Source organism: Rhipicephalus microplus, chromosome 3 (assembly GCF_043290135.1).
Source record: "Rhipicephalus microplus isolate Deutch F79 chromosome 3, USDA_Rmic, whole genome shotgun sequence".
Taxonomy (NCBI): domain Eukaryota; kingdom Metazoa; phylum Arthropoda; class Arachnida; order Ixodida; family Ixodidae; genus Rhipicephalus; species Rhipicephalus microplus.
This window is the reverse complement of record NC_134702.1, coordinates 90,542,514-90,558,848: the sequence shown is the minus strand read 5'-3', so window position 1 is coordinate 90,558,848 and position 16,335 is coordinate 90,542,514. Positions and strand designations below refer to the sequence as shown.

The 16,335-nt window shown below is 46.3% G+C and overlaps 1 protein-coding gene across 1 annotated transcript in view; it reads right to left on the bottom strand.

The window, feature by feature from the left end:
• LOC119172423 (uncharacterized) overlaps positions 1–16,335 on the bottom strand; it is a 176,770-nt gene that overhangs the window by 20,144 nt on the left and 140,291 nt on the right. The window contains exons 4-5 of the mRNA XM_037423527.2: positions 2,337–2,413; positions 1,302–1,462 (exon numbers count right to left, since the gene is read on the bottom strand). Of these exons, the coding sequence (XP_037279424.2) occupies positions 1,302–1,462; positions 2,337–2,413 (238 nt within the window). The remainder of the gene's footprint in view (positions 1–1,301; positions 1,463–2,336; positions 2,414–16,335) is intronic.

The following is a 16,335-nucleotide window of genomic DNA, read 5'->3' as shown; positions in this document are numbered from 1 at the left end:
CACCTAAACAAAGATAAATACAAATCACTTCACGTGCGTGGCGAGCCCTCGCAGTGCGTCGAATCGTATTTAACGACACGCAGATGGTGTGACGTTCTTCATAATAACAAACGATGGAATATTACATGAGACACCTGCGTTGTATACATAAGGAAACCCGTAGCGAGAAATTCTTGTGGCTAATTTAAGATCACCCCTGGTTTCTCAACTTCAATTTAGGGCTCCATCCTGTGGCGAGGTTTCACGACGGTTAACGTTATAGCGGTATAATGAGAACCGGTTGAAGTCGGCCACGCCATCGTGTAGGAAGTCGAGTGCGCAAGGCGAATGGGGGAAAGCGGAGGGAGCAGGGGCAGCAAAAAAAAAACCTTTACAGTGCGTTGGAGATGTCACGTGTGCATACTGTCCGGCTTCATCGAGGATGCGGAATAGCAAGAGGAGGTGGAGGGTAAGATGAAGAAAAGCAACACAGGGGGTCTTTTGCTGAAAGCGGCCACCGTTTGTGTGTGCGTATGGAATAAGAGGTATACGTTAAGTATAAACAGAGAAACTACAAGAACGACGGAAATGCGCGCGATGGGACTGGCTGAACTCACATCTGTCGTTCATTTACAAAGACAGAATAAGATATACTCTGCGCATCAAATATCATATAAGCTCACGTAATAAGAAAAATTGACTGAAATGCGCGATAATGTCAAAGTCAACCACGTTTAAATGGAAAGAAAATGCCGCTTTTTTGGTTGTTGTTTTTGTGTTTTTTGTTGCTGTTGTTGTTGTTTTAAATACAAACGCGGAAAATTGACGCAGTTATCAACCAATTTTCTAATAAAGTATTCGTCAACTATTTCATATTTGGTTTTTTAACGTCCATTGCTCGGAATGATTGTGCTTTCAATGAAAGGTAATGGAAGCAGAAGAAAAGAAAAAAAACAAAAGAGTGAAAGGTGAACGCACTGCATAGCTCGATGCAACGTGCCATCATTCCTAGAACTTATTACCCAGACCAATTTTTCTCAAGTGTACCTGAGCGACGCGTTGCACACCCGGAGAAAGGTAATATAATTTCTTCAATCAATCAATCAGTTTATTATCATGTCATAAAAGGATGTTACAGGGAGTAAAATATACAGACGAGGGTCCCAAAGTACAAGACTGCAACGGGACCCTCGGTGATCATTACAAATAATAAAAGCACAAGCAGCTGTTAGAATCGTAGAAGCAAAATATACAAAACAGAATGAAGAAGATCTTGCCCGATATAAGATCTTGCACGACATAAGGAAAGATGGAGTATGTACCGTCGTGGTCGTGCGTCGGCGGACAGGAACCGTTGAGGCCCCTGAGGTCGTCTGCGCCCCCGACGTCCAGCTGCTCGTCGTCGTCGCTCGAGTCGCCGTCCTGCAGCGACCGTGCTAGGGGGTCGCCACCCAGCGGGTGCGACGACGACTCGCCCAGCCTTCTGCACAGAGGGCGCCACGTTAAAGGCACGCGCCAACTCACCGATATCTGGTATACAGGTACAGTGCAAGTATCCATATCAAGCATGGGGCCACCTGCTCAACTTCCTGTCCTTCCTGGCTGCTACAAGACATGCATACGATTACGTGCAATTCAAATTAAGAATGTCGAATGGAACTAGCGTTGCATGACTACATCTTATAGCTCAATGTATTTAATATGCAATAGGCACCACTGTATAGCCGTATAGCTCCAGCTATGGCCGCTAGACACATAACAACAGCTTCCTCGTGACACTGGCTCACTTCATACGCAAAGCCTGTCTTACGGCAAACATCTGTCTTCAGCGTGGAAACTTGGGCAAGTTGGTAGGACATAGCTGAATGTAGGAACAAGGCAACCTAGAAGTAGGTACTGCGTAACTATATACGGAAGCGAAAAAACAAGGACAGAAAAGAGCGCCCAGCGACAGAAAGGACAGCCTCCGCCGCGCCTGTTTTCTGTCCTTGTTTTTTCGCTTCCGTATATAGTTACGCAGTACCTACTTCTAGGTTGCCTTGTTCCTACAGTCATCTGTCTTCAGCTTCAGCTTGCTCTTTTGGTATTTTCCGCTGTGTTCTTGTATAATTTTGTTCACGCATGAGATGCTACATATGGTACTACTACTACTACTACTACTACTACTACTACTACTACTACTACTACTACTACTACTACTACTAAAATATAAAAATAGAAATAATAATGACAATATTTCTGTCTTTCCTTCCTAAATCAGAGGTCCTCACAGTTTTCTTACTAAAATCACTATAATATACATGCATGATCGATGAACGACACTATGACAACTTGGACTAGATAGAGTGAATACTCACTTTTTCTCCCTCCTTCCAGCCCCGGTGTCTCTGAAGCCCTTGGCGAACGGGTTGTTGTCGATCTTCAGTTGCGTAATCTGCAGAGTGAAGGAACACGGAACGTGAAGAACGAAACATTGACGTCAAGGGTATGTATACAAGACAGCTCGCCAAAAAAGTAGACAGACAGACAGACAGACAGACGGACGGACGGACGGACGGACGGATAGATAGATAGATAGATAGATAGATAGATAGATAGATAGATAGATAGATAGATAGATAGATAGATAGATAGATAGATAGATAGATAGATAGATAGATAGATAGATAGATAGATAGATAGATAGATAGATAGATAGATAGATAGATAGATAGATAGATAGATAGATAGAGATACGTCCTGGGTGGCATTGTCATCTATCTATCTATCTATCTATCTATCTATCTATCTATGCATTTGTTATTGTTTAGTTCAATTGTTTCCTTATATAAATTATTTAAAAGGAAGAATACAAGCACAATAACTGTTAAGGCGTAGAGATAGATTTCAGAAAAGTAAGGGCATAACATAAAAACGCTAAAAGAGAAATGTCTGTTCCATACACATTGATACAACATCGTGTGTGTTGTGATAAATATTTGTAGTGTTTTACACTGTTAATTGAGCATGACACCAGCGCTTTCCTCACCGAATCTACAGCCCATATTATACGTGTATAAGTACTTATTTCACTGGTAAACAACCTGGTTTATTTTCGGTTATGCAACGACGCGTAACGTAGACTTGCTTTGCACGTAAAACTTCACTCCCACGTTCCAAAGGGGCTGCGGAAACGCACCTTCCAGAAGTATCTTCCTAGCGTTGTCGTTTCTCGTTGAGACCCCCGGCGAAACTGTATACGTGTGAGCGTGCGCCCGCCGAGAGTTCTCGAAGACGCCGTACACACACGGCAGAGCTGTCGCGCGCATGACGCCAGGCGCGGGCGTCGCGACCCGTGAACGAGGTGACACCCGTCACACCCGCCTCCCACGGACGCGACGCGGGGAGAAAAAGAAGACGTGCGCAGTGTCTCCACGTCTCCAAAGAGCCACGCCGGCGCCACCGCTCACTCGAGAAAAACAGGGGTGACGGCCATTGTTCTTCGCCAGCTTCTCACCTTGCGAAGGGTTGACTGCTAATGATCCCGCGGTGGTTCTCCCGGGTCTCTCTAGCTGTGCTTTTTTACTGTTTTTAGACGCTCTTCAAGAAGACGTCGACATACATATTCTCTTCTTCGCACCGACTGCACTGTGACGAGGCCGCGACTGTCGCCTCAAAACGAAACAGAAAAATAGAGAGCTCCAAGCACTCGTATGCATATTCAGACTGCTAGATGGGTGCCAGGTCTGCGACGAAGAGTCGCACGCGCCAGTTTGCGGGAAACATCACGTGCAGTATGCATTTATTGCTTTTTTTTTGCAATATGTCACGGAGACGCCAGGCTGTGTGGCAAGATTTGAACCCTTCTACAACGAAAACTTCAACAATTGAAGAACCGATATAACAAAGGATACCTTACGTGAAGGTTAAAGCAATGATTTCGCAATCCAATTATGTGCAGCGTTTATTGGGAGCGTTCCCGCGCGCGACCTCTACAGGGAAATGATCTGTGTAACGAATTATCTTTAACGTCACGATCACTGCATTGTAAACACGTGTAGCTGTAAACAGTAGATTCTCGTATGTTTATTAAGTTAAAGCCTTATGTGCTTCATCAAACGCTGCCCTTGAAAAACGTGGCGTGCAGTTAAACACCGAAATGACCTCAGAAAAAAAAAAACATTCTGAGTGGCAATTTTGTATTCTACCATATATAAAGCGGCATCAATGCATGAAACTGAGTTGGAAAATCACCCTGCAGCCACGTCCAGCAGGCAGTCACGTGAAGAGTCGTATTGTTGTTAGCAGAAGCGTAGAATAACACCAGGCGTCACACCGTGTCAACCATGTAACGAGCGAGTGATTGCAAGCTGCCAACCCATTACCGAGGGCTGATCCATTATTCGCCAATAAGCAGCAGCCTCCACATTATGAACAAAGTGTGCAGCTATTCGCGTGGCCTCTCAGTCTCCGATAACGACGATGAAGATGATGGTTTACACAGGATGTCGTTCACCTTCGAGTCGTCACCGTCGAAATCTTAAGCGACCCGTGAGCTTTACATTTCAGACATGGGAAAGCATTTCGACACGCTTTCAGAACAGCATGTGCAAGGCAGCGAGGCGATGAAGTCGTATACTGTGCTGCATGCAGCAAAGCTTCGATGGCCAACGCTTACACGCCCCGCCTGTTTCTTGTGCAGATTCTGAACATGGCCTATCTCCTCGCCTGTTTTGCTGGTCAACCGTGTGCTGCTGGCGAAAAGTGTGGTGCTGCCGTCTTTGGAAATGCCACGCAGCGTCGACAAACCCGCCACGGACCTGGCCATTTCACATTTCCCGGATTCCGCACCCTTCCACAGTCATCACGACAACACGACGAGCGTAATCGAGCCACCTTATCAACGTTTTGCGCACCGTCCACCAGCTCGTGGCACCCAGCTGATCCTGACGTCACCGACCAGCGCTAAAAAGTCTTGCATCGACCGCGCGCGCACCAGTGGGCTTGGCAGCAACGCTGCGATGGCCAACGCTTACACGCCCCGCCTGTTTCTTGTGCAGGTAAACAATCGCTATTCCTTGTATGCATCGCATACTCGTTAAATGGCATTGATTGTGCTGCCAAGCCCCACTTGTTGTGCGAGAATTGCCTATGAATGTGCGTCTGTTGTCTTAGAACTGTTGCTTTCAGCTGGCGACATTGAGGAAAAGCCTGGTCCTCCTACCCGTTCGTCTCCTTCGGAAGCAACGTCCGACATTTTACAAGTCTTGCGAGATCTGCAAACAGGTCAAGCTGCGCTTTTAACCGAGATGAAGTATCTCCTTACCAAACTGACACAAAATGACGAAACGCTCGGCACTATCACTGAAAGACTTGGAAAAGTTGAAATAGACTGCGCATCCCTCCTTACCCTTAAGAATGACATTAAGGAAGTACAGGCAATCGCGATGCAAAACTCGCATGAAATTAGTAGCCTTACAGCTGGAGTAAATGATTCTGAGGATCGCACCGGCAGATCCAATCTTGTATTCTTTGGTCTGAAGGACAGCGCTAATGAAACATGGGCTCAGTCAGAACAATTAGCAATTGTCGTATGCAGTGAAAACCTTGGCGTTCCGTTAGCACCAAAAGACATTGAAATGGCTCACAGAATAGGCCGTTTCAAACCTGCCAAGACCAGACCCATAATCGTACGCTTTGCAAATTGGAAAGACAAAGATCGTGTACTATCATGCTCCAAAAACCTCCGAGGGTATCTATACAGCATCAGCGAAGATTTTTCACCGGGCACACGCCTCGCGCGAAAAAATTTGGCCGAGCTTGCCAAAGCAAAAAATAAACCGATAAAACTTCGTTACAGCAAGCTAGTCATCGATGGCGTCACGTACGTGTACGGCGAAATCTCGGAAAGCGTCATCCCGCGACCATCGTAGCTAACACCGAGTTCAAGTCACTCTGCAGTGTTCTGGGCACGTTTCGGAATCACGGAGGCCTTGCACTCCCTTACGTCCTGCTGCTAACAACTCATTTACACCAATGTAAGAAGTCTCATACCTAAACGAGACCAATTACTACACATAGTTTCGTCATACTAACCGAAACTTGGTTGAATTATTCAACTTCTGATGCTGAGTTGGCACTCTATTTCCCTGGTTTTTATGTCTTTCGTTGCGAGCACATCGGTAGGCGGGGAGGTGGTCTGCTCATAGCTGCTCACAGCAGGTTGTTTTATAAAAATTTCCAGTAACTTAGAAGTACTGTTTGTATCCTGCAAACCACTTTATCCCCCCGCCATTATCGGTGTGTGCTACTGCCCACCTGACGCAGAGCGGTCGTTTGTTGCTGAATATCATGATGTTTTGAATTCACTTTGTGGCTCTTATCCCAATGTCCCAATTATACTACTTGGAGACTTCAACTTTCCCGGAATAACCTGGTCTGATTTGTCGTTAACATTGTCCGAATGTAGGGCGGAAAGTGGTTTCGCGAATTCCTGCCTAACATTCGGACTTTCACAACTCGTTTACACCCCTACGAGAGAAACTGCTCAGTCATCAAGTATCCTCTACCTTTTGCTAACATCGCACCCAGAAACTGTTTTATCCGTCTCGTACCTGGCTGGGCTGAGTGACCATGTTATAATAAATGCTACACTACAATTTCACTGCCCAAGATCGAAAAGCGTAAAGAAAAAACTAACACTTTACGATAAAGGCAACTACGTGGCCATTAACGAGGAACTCGCAGCATTCTATGGCTGGTTTTGTGAAGACTTTTCACAACGCCCAGTTGAAACAAACTGGTGTCTTTTCAAAAACAAATTGCACGATCTCATTCGTTCTTACATCCCCACCGTAATAGTTACAGAGCGACCACAGACACCAAGGTTTAGTGTGGCACTAAAGCGCCTAAAAAACAAAAAGAAGCGACATTACCGGTCTGCAAAGTTATCAAACACAGTGCAAGCATGGGAAAAGTACCGTGCCACTGAAAAACTGTCCCATTCATTTGCCGTGAAATCCAAACGCAACTTTTTTTGCTTCAACGTTACTGAACATGCTAAATACTAACCCGAAGCAGTTCTGGAAATTTATCAACCCAAGCGCATCTAAACCGTTATCACTCTGTGACGAAAATGGTCAAACCATTCCACTACATGATACCGCACGCGTGTTGAACAACGTTTTATGCTCGGTATTCACCGAAGGGCCTGATAGCAAATTGCCCTACTTGTCCCCGATTGAATATCCGGTAATGCAGGTAATCGCTTTTGAGGCTGCTGGTATCGCTGCCTTAATCGACAGCCTAAAGATGACATCATCAGCTGGCATAGACGGCGTCAACACCAAAATACTAAAATGTACAAAGCAAATCACCAGTGTCATTCTCTCTTGCATACTTCCGCAATCGCTTTCCACTAGTACCCTACCACATGACTGGAAGGTGGAAAAGGTCATCCCAGTGTCCAAAAAAGGTAACCCAGCGTCACCGAGAAACTATCGTCCCATCTCACTAACGAGTGTATGCTCCAAATTAATGGAGCACATTCTTCATTCACATATTGTGAAGTTTCTTAGCTCGGTTAATTTCTTTCATCCCAGTCAGCATGGCTTCCAGAAGGGCCTTTCTTGCGACACTCAACTGGCTCTCTTCATTAATGACATGAGTTCTAGCCTTGATACTAACACTCCCGTTGACGCACTATTTTAAGACTTCGAAAAAGCTTTTGATAAAGTACCCCATAACCGATATATTCCTAAAGCTGTCTCGCCTAAACCTTCATCATCTTGTTTTTCACTGGATGCGTGATTTTCTGTGTAACGTCAGCAATTTTTCTCCGTTAACGAACGCTCCTCTTCTCTCACACCCGTTACATCCGGGGTTCCTCAGGGAACCGTCCTCGGATCCCTGCTCTTTCTCATATACATTAACGATCTTCCAACTAACATTTCTTCCGGGATACGATTGTTTACAGACGACTGCGTGTTATACCGCCCTATTAACAATAATAACGATGTTTTATCCCTACAATCTGACCTCAGACAAATTGAAGATTGGTGCCGCATGTGGCTTATGTCATTAAACGCATCAAAAACCTGGGTCTCACTTTTCATCGAAAGAAGTCATATCCGGCTCGCAGTTATATATTAAGTGGTTCTTTAATATCCCCTGTTAACACCTACAAGTACTTATGAATTAACCTCTCTTATGACCTATATATCATGGTACACCCACATAACCAGCATAACAAATTCTGCTAATCGCGTTCTTGCTTTCCTGCGGCGTAATATCCGATTAGCACCCCCCCTCAGTCAAACTTCTAACGTACTGCTGCTTAGTAAGGCCGAAGCTCGAATATGCATGCGCCCTGTGGGACCCATACCAAAATAATCACATTACCATGCTTGAATCAGTACAGAATCGTGCCGTACGTTTCAGTTTTCCTGACTATTCCTACAACTCTAGCTCATCGAAACTCAAATCCCAAGCCAACCTTCCCAGCCTTGTATCACGCCGTCGAGTCGCCCGCCTTTCTCTCTTTCATAAGTTCTTTCACAAGTCACCCCAAGCCGATCTCATTGCTCCCGCACACCGCCACTCAAGCCGGACCAACCACGAAAAGACCGTATACCCCCCTCAAGCCCACACTGTCTTCTATGCCTCCTCATTCTTCAACCAGACATCAAGGGACTGGAATGACATTCTCACCAAGGCAGTGCTTCATTCCGACCAAGCCATCTTCAAACGCATCATAGAAGAGCTGTTTTTGTAGATATGCCCACCCCTCATGTAAAACCCCTTCTTTTAGGGGCCTTTGAGGTATCATAAATAAATAAAAAATAAATAAATAAATAAATAACTATACTGTGCTGCAGGAGAAGACCACGATAACGCGTCGGTCCTACTGCCCCATTTCTGTTCATTTCCATTCCCCGTCATTGGTCTAAAAGCTGTTCCCTGAAAATTATTATAAGTGGGTAAGTAAAGCACCATTCCTGAATTTTTTCGCAACGAAACCAGAAATTAACCGTAATTGAGAATTACTTTTTCGCAAGACTAGTGAGAAGATTGCACATAAGCTGACACACCCGTGCAGCTAAGTGTGCCGTGGCACGCACACACACACACACACACACACACACACACACACACACACACACACACACACACACACACACACACACACACACACACACACACATCCAAGCAGTTCCGACGGCTCTTCCAACACGGAGCCACCACTCGAAGTCAATGTGTCACACGCGCACAGGCGAGTGTCTTTTTTTTTTCGTTCTTGTGGAATCCCTGTAGTGAGCCAAACCACCACGCTTCTGTGTTATGTTTAACGTCTAGAAGCTTCTAGTACCCTCTAGTTCTGTCCAAATCGCAGAGGTGAGGAGGTGCGACACACCGGGCAGCGGTTCTTCAGGACAAGCCACGTCTTCTGTTGGCTGCTTTCTTTTTGTTCGAGACGACACTAGGGCTGTGTGGCTACTATACAGGAATTACAGGAATACACCGAGAAGACCACTTTGTATAGACCGCCTTACTGTAGAATACACTAGTACCTTACCCTTGTCACCTTTCGAAACGGTCCACCGTCTGCCACACATCATTGTGTTTGCAAAAGGTAGCGGGTATACGCCTCATCCGTCACGCACTGAACACGACGCGGCTCCTTGCATTTCACTGTGGAGGCGGCCGTCTGTGTTGCTTCCCAGACTTCGGAAGCACGAGCCTGTTTTTCTTGCGCTTTATCGGTTTTCTAGCTCTTTCTGACGTTCCTCAACTGACATTCCTTCTCAACTTTATCCCCTTGGCGTTGTCTGTCAGCTTATGTTGGCAACATGAACATCCGTCAATCTGACACCGGCGAAAACAATGGATGGACGGACAGTCGGAACGACAATAGATCGCCCATGGCAGTACAGTAAAGCATACATACGCACGTGCACGCCGTTTTAACCCTTTCTCAAAGGCAGTCGCAGTGCTGTTGCCAGAAAGGTGCACTGTGTGGACGAAGCGAAGGGCATGGAGAAGCGAGCATCGAGCGAGTTGGTGCTGCATTGTGGATGGGATTTTGCGAGAAAAGAAAAGAAAAGCCAACAAACGAGAAGGAAGAGAGCCAGGAGTGCCCCTGTCTGTGCTCTTTTCTTTCTTGATCGTGGTTTTCTGCGCGAAATGCCATCCACGAAGGGAATGACAATGTAATGAGAAAGAAAAAATAACAAGAAAGATTACTAGCGTCCATCGTTTTTGCGATGACTGCTTCTTGTAAGCGGGTGTACGCTATACGAATACTTGTTCAGTGCGTCGGTGGCACGCTGCTGCTTAGCAACAAGATGTCAAGACACGTGTCCCAGAGCTGACATGCGTAGCCCGACATTCTAGCAGAAAACAGCACCGAGACGACGTACCCCTAAGAGCAGTGAGTCGAGGGAGATTATCCTCACGAATTCTGAACCACCTTGCAGCTGCGAAAAAAAACTGGGATTTCTGAATCACCTCCTCATACGAAAAAAAAAAAAATGCGCCGTGGTTAATGGGACTCATGGCACAGAAAAATAGCAAAATACTGAGTCAGAGCCTCAGAAGCAGGCAAAAAATTTGTCACACCTTTTGCAGGTGTATCCCGACGACTGCTGTCCTGTGTATTGAGTTTCCTTTTCTTCTCGGTCATTTTTTTTTTCTGTGTGCGTGGCTTCTCATTCGCAATACTTTCGTTTGTTTCGATCGTTGGTCAATGCTATCGACTCTGTCGCCTCACGTAATCTATAGTCTTGCCCCGTTCTCCAAGACCCTTATGATGATAGTTCTGCATCGTCCTTTTAGCGAGCAGATATGGTGGAGCGTACCAGCAGAGTGATGAAATATTCAACTCAGTTCTATTCAGGGCAGGCGGGTGGCATATGGGCTGGTCGTGCGCGACGTGCCCTGTTGCATATTGTGACGTGGTCGTGACATGGCTGAAGGCAAGAGACTGGATAGCCAAATCAAACTGTTTATTGGGGCTAACCTGTGCCCGGTAAACAGAAAGTCTAGTAACAGTAGCACACTTGCACTGATAGAAGCGAATGCAGCGTCGACCGTCGATCAACTGACAAACGGTGAATCGTGTCGGCATTTAAACACTTGCCATCGAACATTCCAGCGTTATCGTAAGCGGCGACGTTAGTTCCAGAATAATCTGAAAGATTCACGAAGTGGGCGTAATCTTAAAAAAAAAACGATATACTACAGCTTCGAAGCTTCTCTAACGCCGTAGGCGTGGTTCGCACTAAACAAAGTGTAACATGGCGATAACAAAATTTTGAAGAAAGGAACGTGGCATTATGCTTGCAGAAGCAATCAGATGGCGCTGACCCCGTGGCTGTGACCGTGACATGTGTGGTGATCTTTAGAAGGACCTATATCCCGTGAGGCGTGAAGTGCGAACAACTGGTTATATAAACATCTGTAACCCTTCAGCATATGTCTGTGTGTGCAACATTTGTATATATATTAGCGTCATTTTATGACGTGTCGCTCATTAAAAAATTGCAACATGGTCACCTTCCCTCCGCATGCTTCGCACAACGTCAATTCCGAGGTACATGGGATTTGCCAATTTTTTTTTTCTTTTTTACCACATGAACTGTTTATTTCAACGGGCACGAATCGGTAAAGGTCGAGGGTCAACGATCACTATCAGCGCTATAACATGAGCTCTTCAGACCTCTGACTGGACAGAGCTGAAAAGCTGGCAAATTGATCTGCCAATTGTCGTCGCTGATTGGACAGGGCTCGTAAGTCAGCACTCCTCGTCATTGCTGACAGAACACAGCTGGAATAATTGCAAGCCAGAACCCGTTGTCACCCCCCCCCCCACAGACACACACACACACACATGTATCTCTGGATAAGTGTGGCCAATATGTTGGTGCAATCCATTCCATTCGATTCCACATAGACGTCACTCTTACCAGCGTGCGTTCGTGGCAGATTGACCTCGTTAATAAAAGTGGTTCGAGCGTCATTCTCAGCAATGACGAAGCTCGCGAAGGAATACAATTTGAACAAATCGCACTGATCAGTGGCCTGCGCAAATAGCATTACATGCAATGTTAATATACCCCGCTGTCATGTATGCGACTCAAATGCGATATATGAATGAGGGATCATGTTCTCAAGGCCTTTGTAGGCTAAAAGTGTTCGTGAGAAAATGTTTCAGCCAATACTCATGTTGAACGAATCATTATAGAAGATAGCAACATTCCTCGCACACTGCATTCACAATCACTCCGCTCACCAAGCAGTTCATTTATAAGCATCGATGGCTCAAAAGCACCTCTGATCCTTCCGAAAAAGAAAAAACAACACATACGTTGCTACTGAGGCGAGCTTTACACATTCATGCTGAATGACCAGTCTCATATGCACGCACGCCTTGCAGCCCCGCCGTGGTGGTCTAGTGGCTAAGGTACTCGGCTGCTGACCCGCAGGGCGCGGGTTCGAATCCCGGCTGCGGCGGCTGCATTTCCGATGGAGGCGGAAATGTTGTAGGCCCGTGTACTCAGATTTGGGTGCACGTTAAAGAACCCCAGGTGGTCCAAATTTCCGGAGCCCTCCACTACGGCGTCTCTCATAATCATGAGAGAGGGTTTTGGGACGTTAAACCCCACATATCAATCAATCAAATCAACGCACGCCTTGCAACGCCCCGCGGAAGGCCTGAAAGAGAAATTGCCGCCACTGTTCAACGTTGCCCACATGCAGACTACCATTGCGGTGCTCTCACATTTTCCGGTGACGCTATGCAGCGTAACACTTTTCCCCTCGTGACGCACATGCGCAACAATAGCAGCGAGGCTTTTCGAAGCCTTCGCTAAAAAAAAAATCCTAACGACTTTCGCAACTTTCGGAGTAATGCATTACTTTCAATACACCTACCACACACAGACGTGCAGACGTACAAGCAAACCAGGAAGTTCTCGCGTATACCTTTGAACGCGAAGCGCACCTAATGCGACAACAGTGGGAAAACAAGGGTGGGGGGAAGGCAGCATTCGTAACATCAGCTCGCCCCACTCGAGGCACGACGACGGCGACGAAAAACACTCCAGCGGATGCACACTGTGGCAGCAGGTCTTGACGAGCCGCCCGGATGAATGGAAACTTTCACGTTTCATCCCTATTCGAGGGCCGCGCATGCATACTCGGCGCGGGCGCGGCAAAGGCGTCAACGCCCACGTAAAAGTGCGTTAAAGGGCGACGCGACAAAAGGCGGTACCCAGTCTGTATTCAGTGGAAGCCGGAAAAAAAAAAGGGACGAAAGTCGGCCACGGCCCTAGCGCATAAGCTGCGCGTGAGAAGCAAGCATAACAAATGACACCTAATGGATAATCGTGTTGTTAGGCATTTGTGACGCCTCGTGTGCCAGTGTGCACAAGTAGGTGGAGAACTGCATACGCACTTCACATAAGACGCCTTTCTTCGAAGTCGTAAACCTCGCGTAAGCCACGACGAAAAGCGTCACGCGTGCGAAGGCCTTGTATGCATAAGCACCTTAATCACCACGGCACCAATTCCCGCTCCTTCGCGTGTTTACCTTTCTATAGACGGAGGCGTGTGGTGTATTTTGAAAAACATGTGCACGTCACAAGCACCCGACATTCATCAATGCGGCACCACAAACGCCCTTGTTTACGGTGCTTCGGGCGTATCAGAGTCCAGTAATGCGGGGATGGATAAAGCGGGGCCTTACTTAGAAATGAATGGCGGCACGTAAAAAAAAAAAGTGCGGACTCCCGGAAACTATCACTTTCTGTTGTATTCTTTTTTTCTTTCCCGGTGCTCTCACTTCTTTTCCCTGTTGTTTGAGCGCAATCGCAAATGGCACGCACACAAAGTCAGCAAAAATTGTGTGTGTGTGTGTGTGTGTGTGTGTGTGTGTGTGTGTGTGTGTGTGTGTGTGTGTGTGTGTGTGTGTGTGTGTGTGTGTGTGTGTGTGTGTGTGTGTGTGTGTGTGTGTGTGTGTGTGTGTGTGTGTGTGTGTGTGTGTGTGTGTGTGTGTGTGTGTGTGTGTGTGTGTGTGTGTGTGTGTGTGTGTGTGTGTGTGTGTGTGTGTGTGTGTGTGTGTGTGTGTGTGTGTGTGTGTGTGTGTGTGTGTGTGTGTGTGTGTGTGTGTGTGTGTGTGTGTGTGTGTGTGTGTGTGTGTGTGTGTGTGTGTGTGTGTGTGTGTGTGTGTGTGTGTGTGTGTGTGTGTGTGTGTGTGTGTGTGTGTGTGTGTGTGTGTGTGTGTGTGTGTGTGTGTGTGTGTGTGTGTGTGTGTGTGTGTGTGTGTGTGTGTGTGTGTTACACTATTCAGAAATGAAACAACTGATATTTTACAAATATACGCGACAGTTTTCTGGTATATTGACTAAACAATATCGGCGACCTGAAGCGCTATGGTGAGTCCTAGCTAATAATAATAATAATAATAATAATAATAATAAAGTAGGTGGATTCCACGTACCATGGGAATCAACGTTATGCGACACATGCGGGGATGGAAGAAAACCGTGTTGTAATTTTTCTACTGAGCGACAGGTCACCAAATGACGCTAAATACATGTATAGATGTTACACGAACAGACACATGTTGAACAACCGAAGACGTTTATATAACTAGTTTGCACTTGCACAAAGATGTCAACAGGAACACGAGTATTAGCAACCTCAGAAGCGGTAAGCTGATGTGAAGCACTGCTGCTCGGGAGCATGGCAGCGCTGGACACTGCTACGCAAATCAACTCGAGCGCACGGCGCCCAACTACAATTGACGTGACTCGACGTGACGGCTGCCTCGAGAGAGTACATATGTAAGCTATATAAAATCATATGGCCACCAGCACTGCAACCACAGCTGGCGTTTCACGAAGATTACCGTCTGTTCGAAAAGAAGTTCCGAGACCTGGCATATAGCTCTGTGGTAAAATGCTTCATTGCCACGCAGAATGCTTTGGTTTGATATCAGGTGGAACCCTGACATTTATTCTTTGCATTCGTTAAGTCGACGCTGATGTCGGGTACTAGACAGTTATAGTATGCCGGGCTTACCGGAATACCGGGCGTACCGTGATACCGCAATCGAAGTGCGCATGCGCAGATACGTACGTTATCCGTACCGATTACCATACGCGCGGTATTTTTCAGATTTTACGCTACCGTGGTAGGTGTACTTAGTGTACGTAAACATGGCAGTGCTCTCGGACGCCCACATCGAAGTGATTTTGGCGTAGTTGTTGAAAGATTCACCTTGTTCGCAGCAAACGACTGTATAAAGTGACTTTGCTTGCCTTCAGTTAGCTTCGACGACCGAGTATTACGGGTAAGTTGGCGTAGTTTTTGAGATAGCTTCCAATTTCGAACGCGTCTGGGCCTAACTCAAGACCGATGTAAACAAATCAACATTTTTTTTCGCGTTTGGTGCGTGGTTCATATTTATTTGTTTTTATTAGTAGTAAAATGAACTTGTAACAATGCTTCGCGCGGTGGCATAGGCAAACACTCTCGTTTCATTTTCCTTTTCACTGTCTAACTTATTAACCATCCGATAGGCGGCGCCACCCTCCCAGATGGGGCACATAAACCACGTAAACGAACGTTTGCTGCACGGCCACGCCATTCCCTTAACCTCCGCTATCACGTTAACCGTAAATTATAACTCTATATTAACGCTCGCACGTTATAATTGCCCACGTGTATTCTCGTTGTTCCTGGGTAGATAGATATCAATAACCTGTGGCACATACCCGCGTATCAGTGGCACATACCCGCCCGTGTGTATGTTCCACTGTCTGGCGGGAAGTGTTTGACGACGTGTACGCGACGGGATGCGTTGACAAGCGCGTCAAATTAATCATACCGTCTTTCCCGCCCATACTAATTTTGGTTCACTCCATGGTTAAGCGGGTGATTACGAGAGCATCCAGACGTAAGCGGCTAGATAGATAGATAGCCATGACAGTCAGTGTGGAACACTTTTAACGCGATAGATACATATATACGCAGATAGACACCAAAAGTGCTTACAGTACGCTAAGAAATGCTTCGCGTATATAATAATAATTGGTCTGACTGCGATTACTGAATTTTAGAAGAATTTCACGTGTTTCTTCCAATTACCCAGTTCATGAGTGCTCCGGCCACCTTGTCCACGCAGTAATGTCACCTGAGAGATGAAGCCTAAAGCTTACAAGGCGTCCTTCCTTTTTTGTTAAGCTCTTCCGGTATGCGAACGCAAAGCAAATAGGAAAGAATGCGTTGTATTTCCTGCATATTTTGAGAGAGGGACGCCTCCGAAAAGGCCTTGGCGCTCGCTTAACTGTATCATAGCTGTGAAGGTGATAGTAA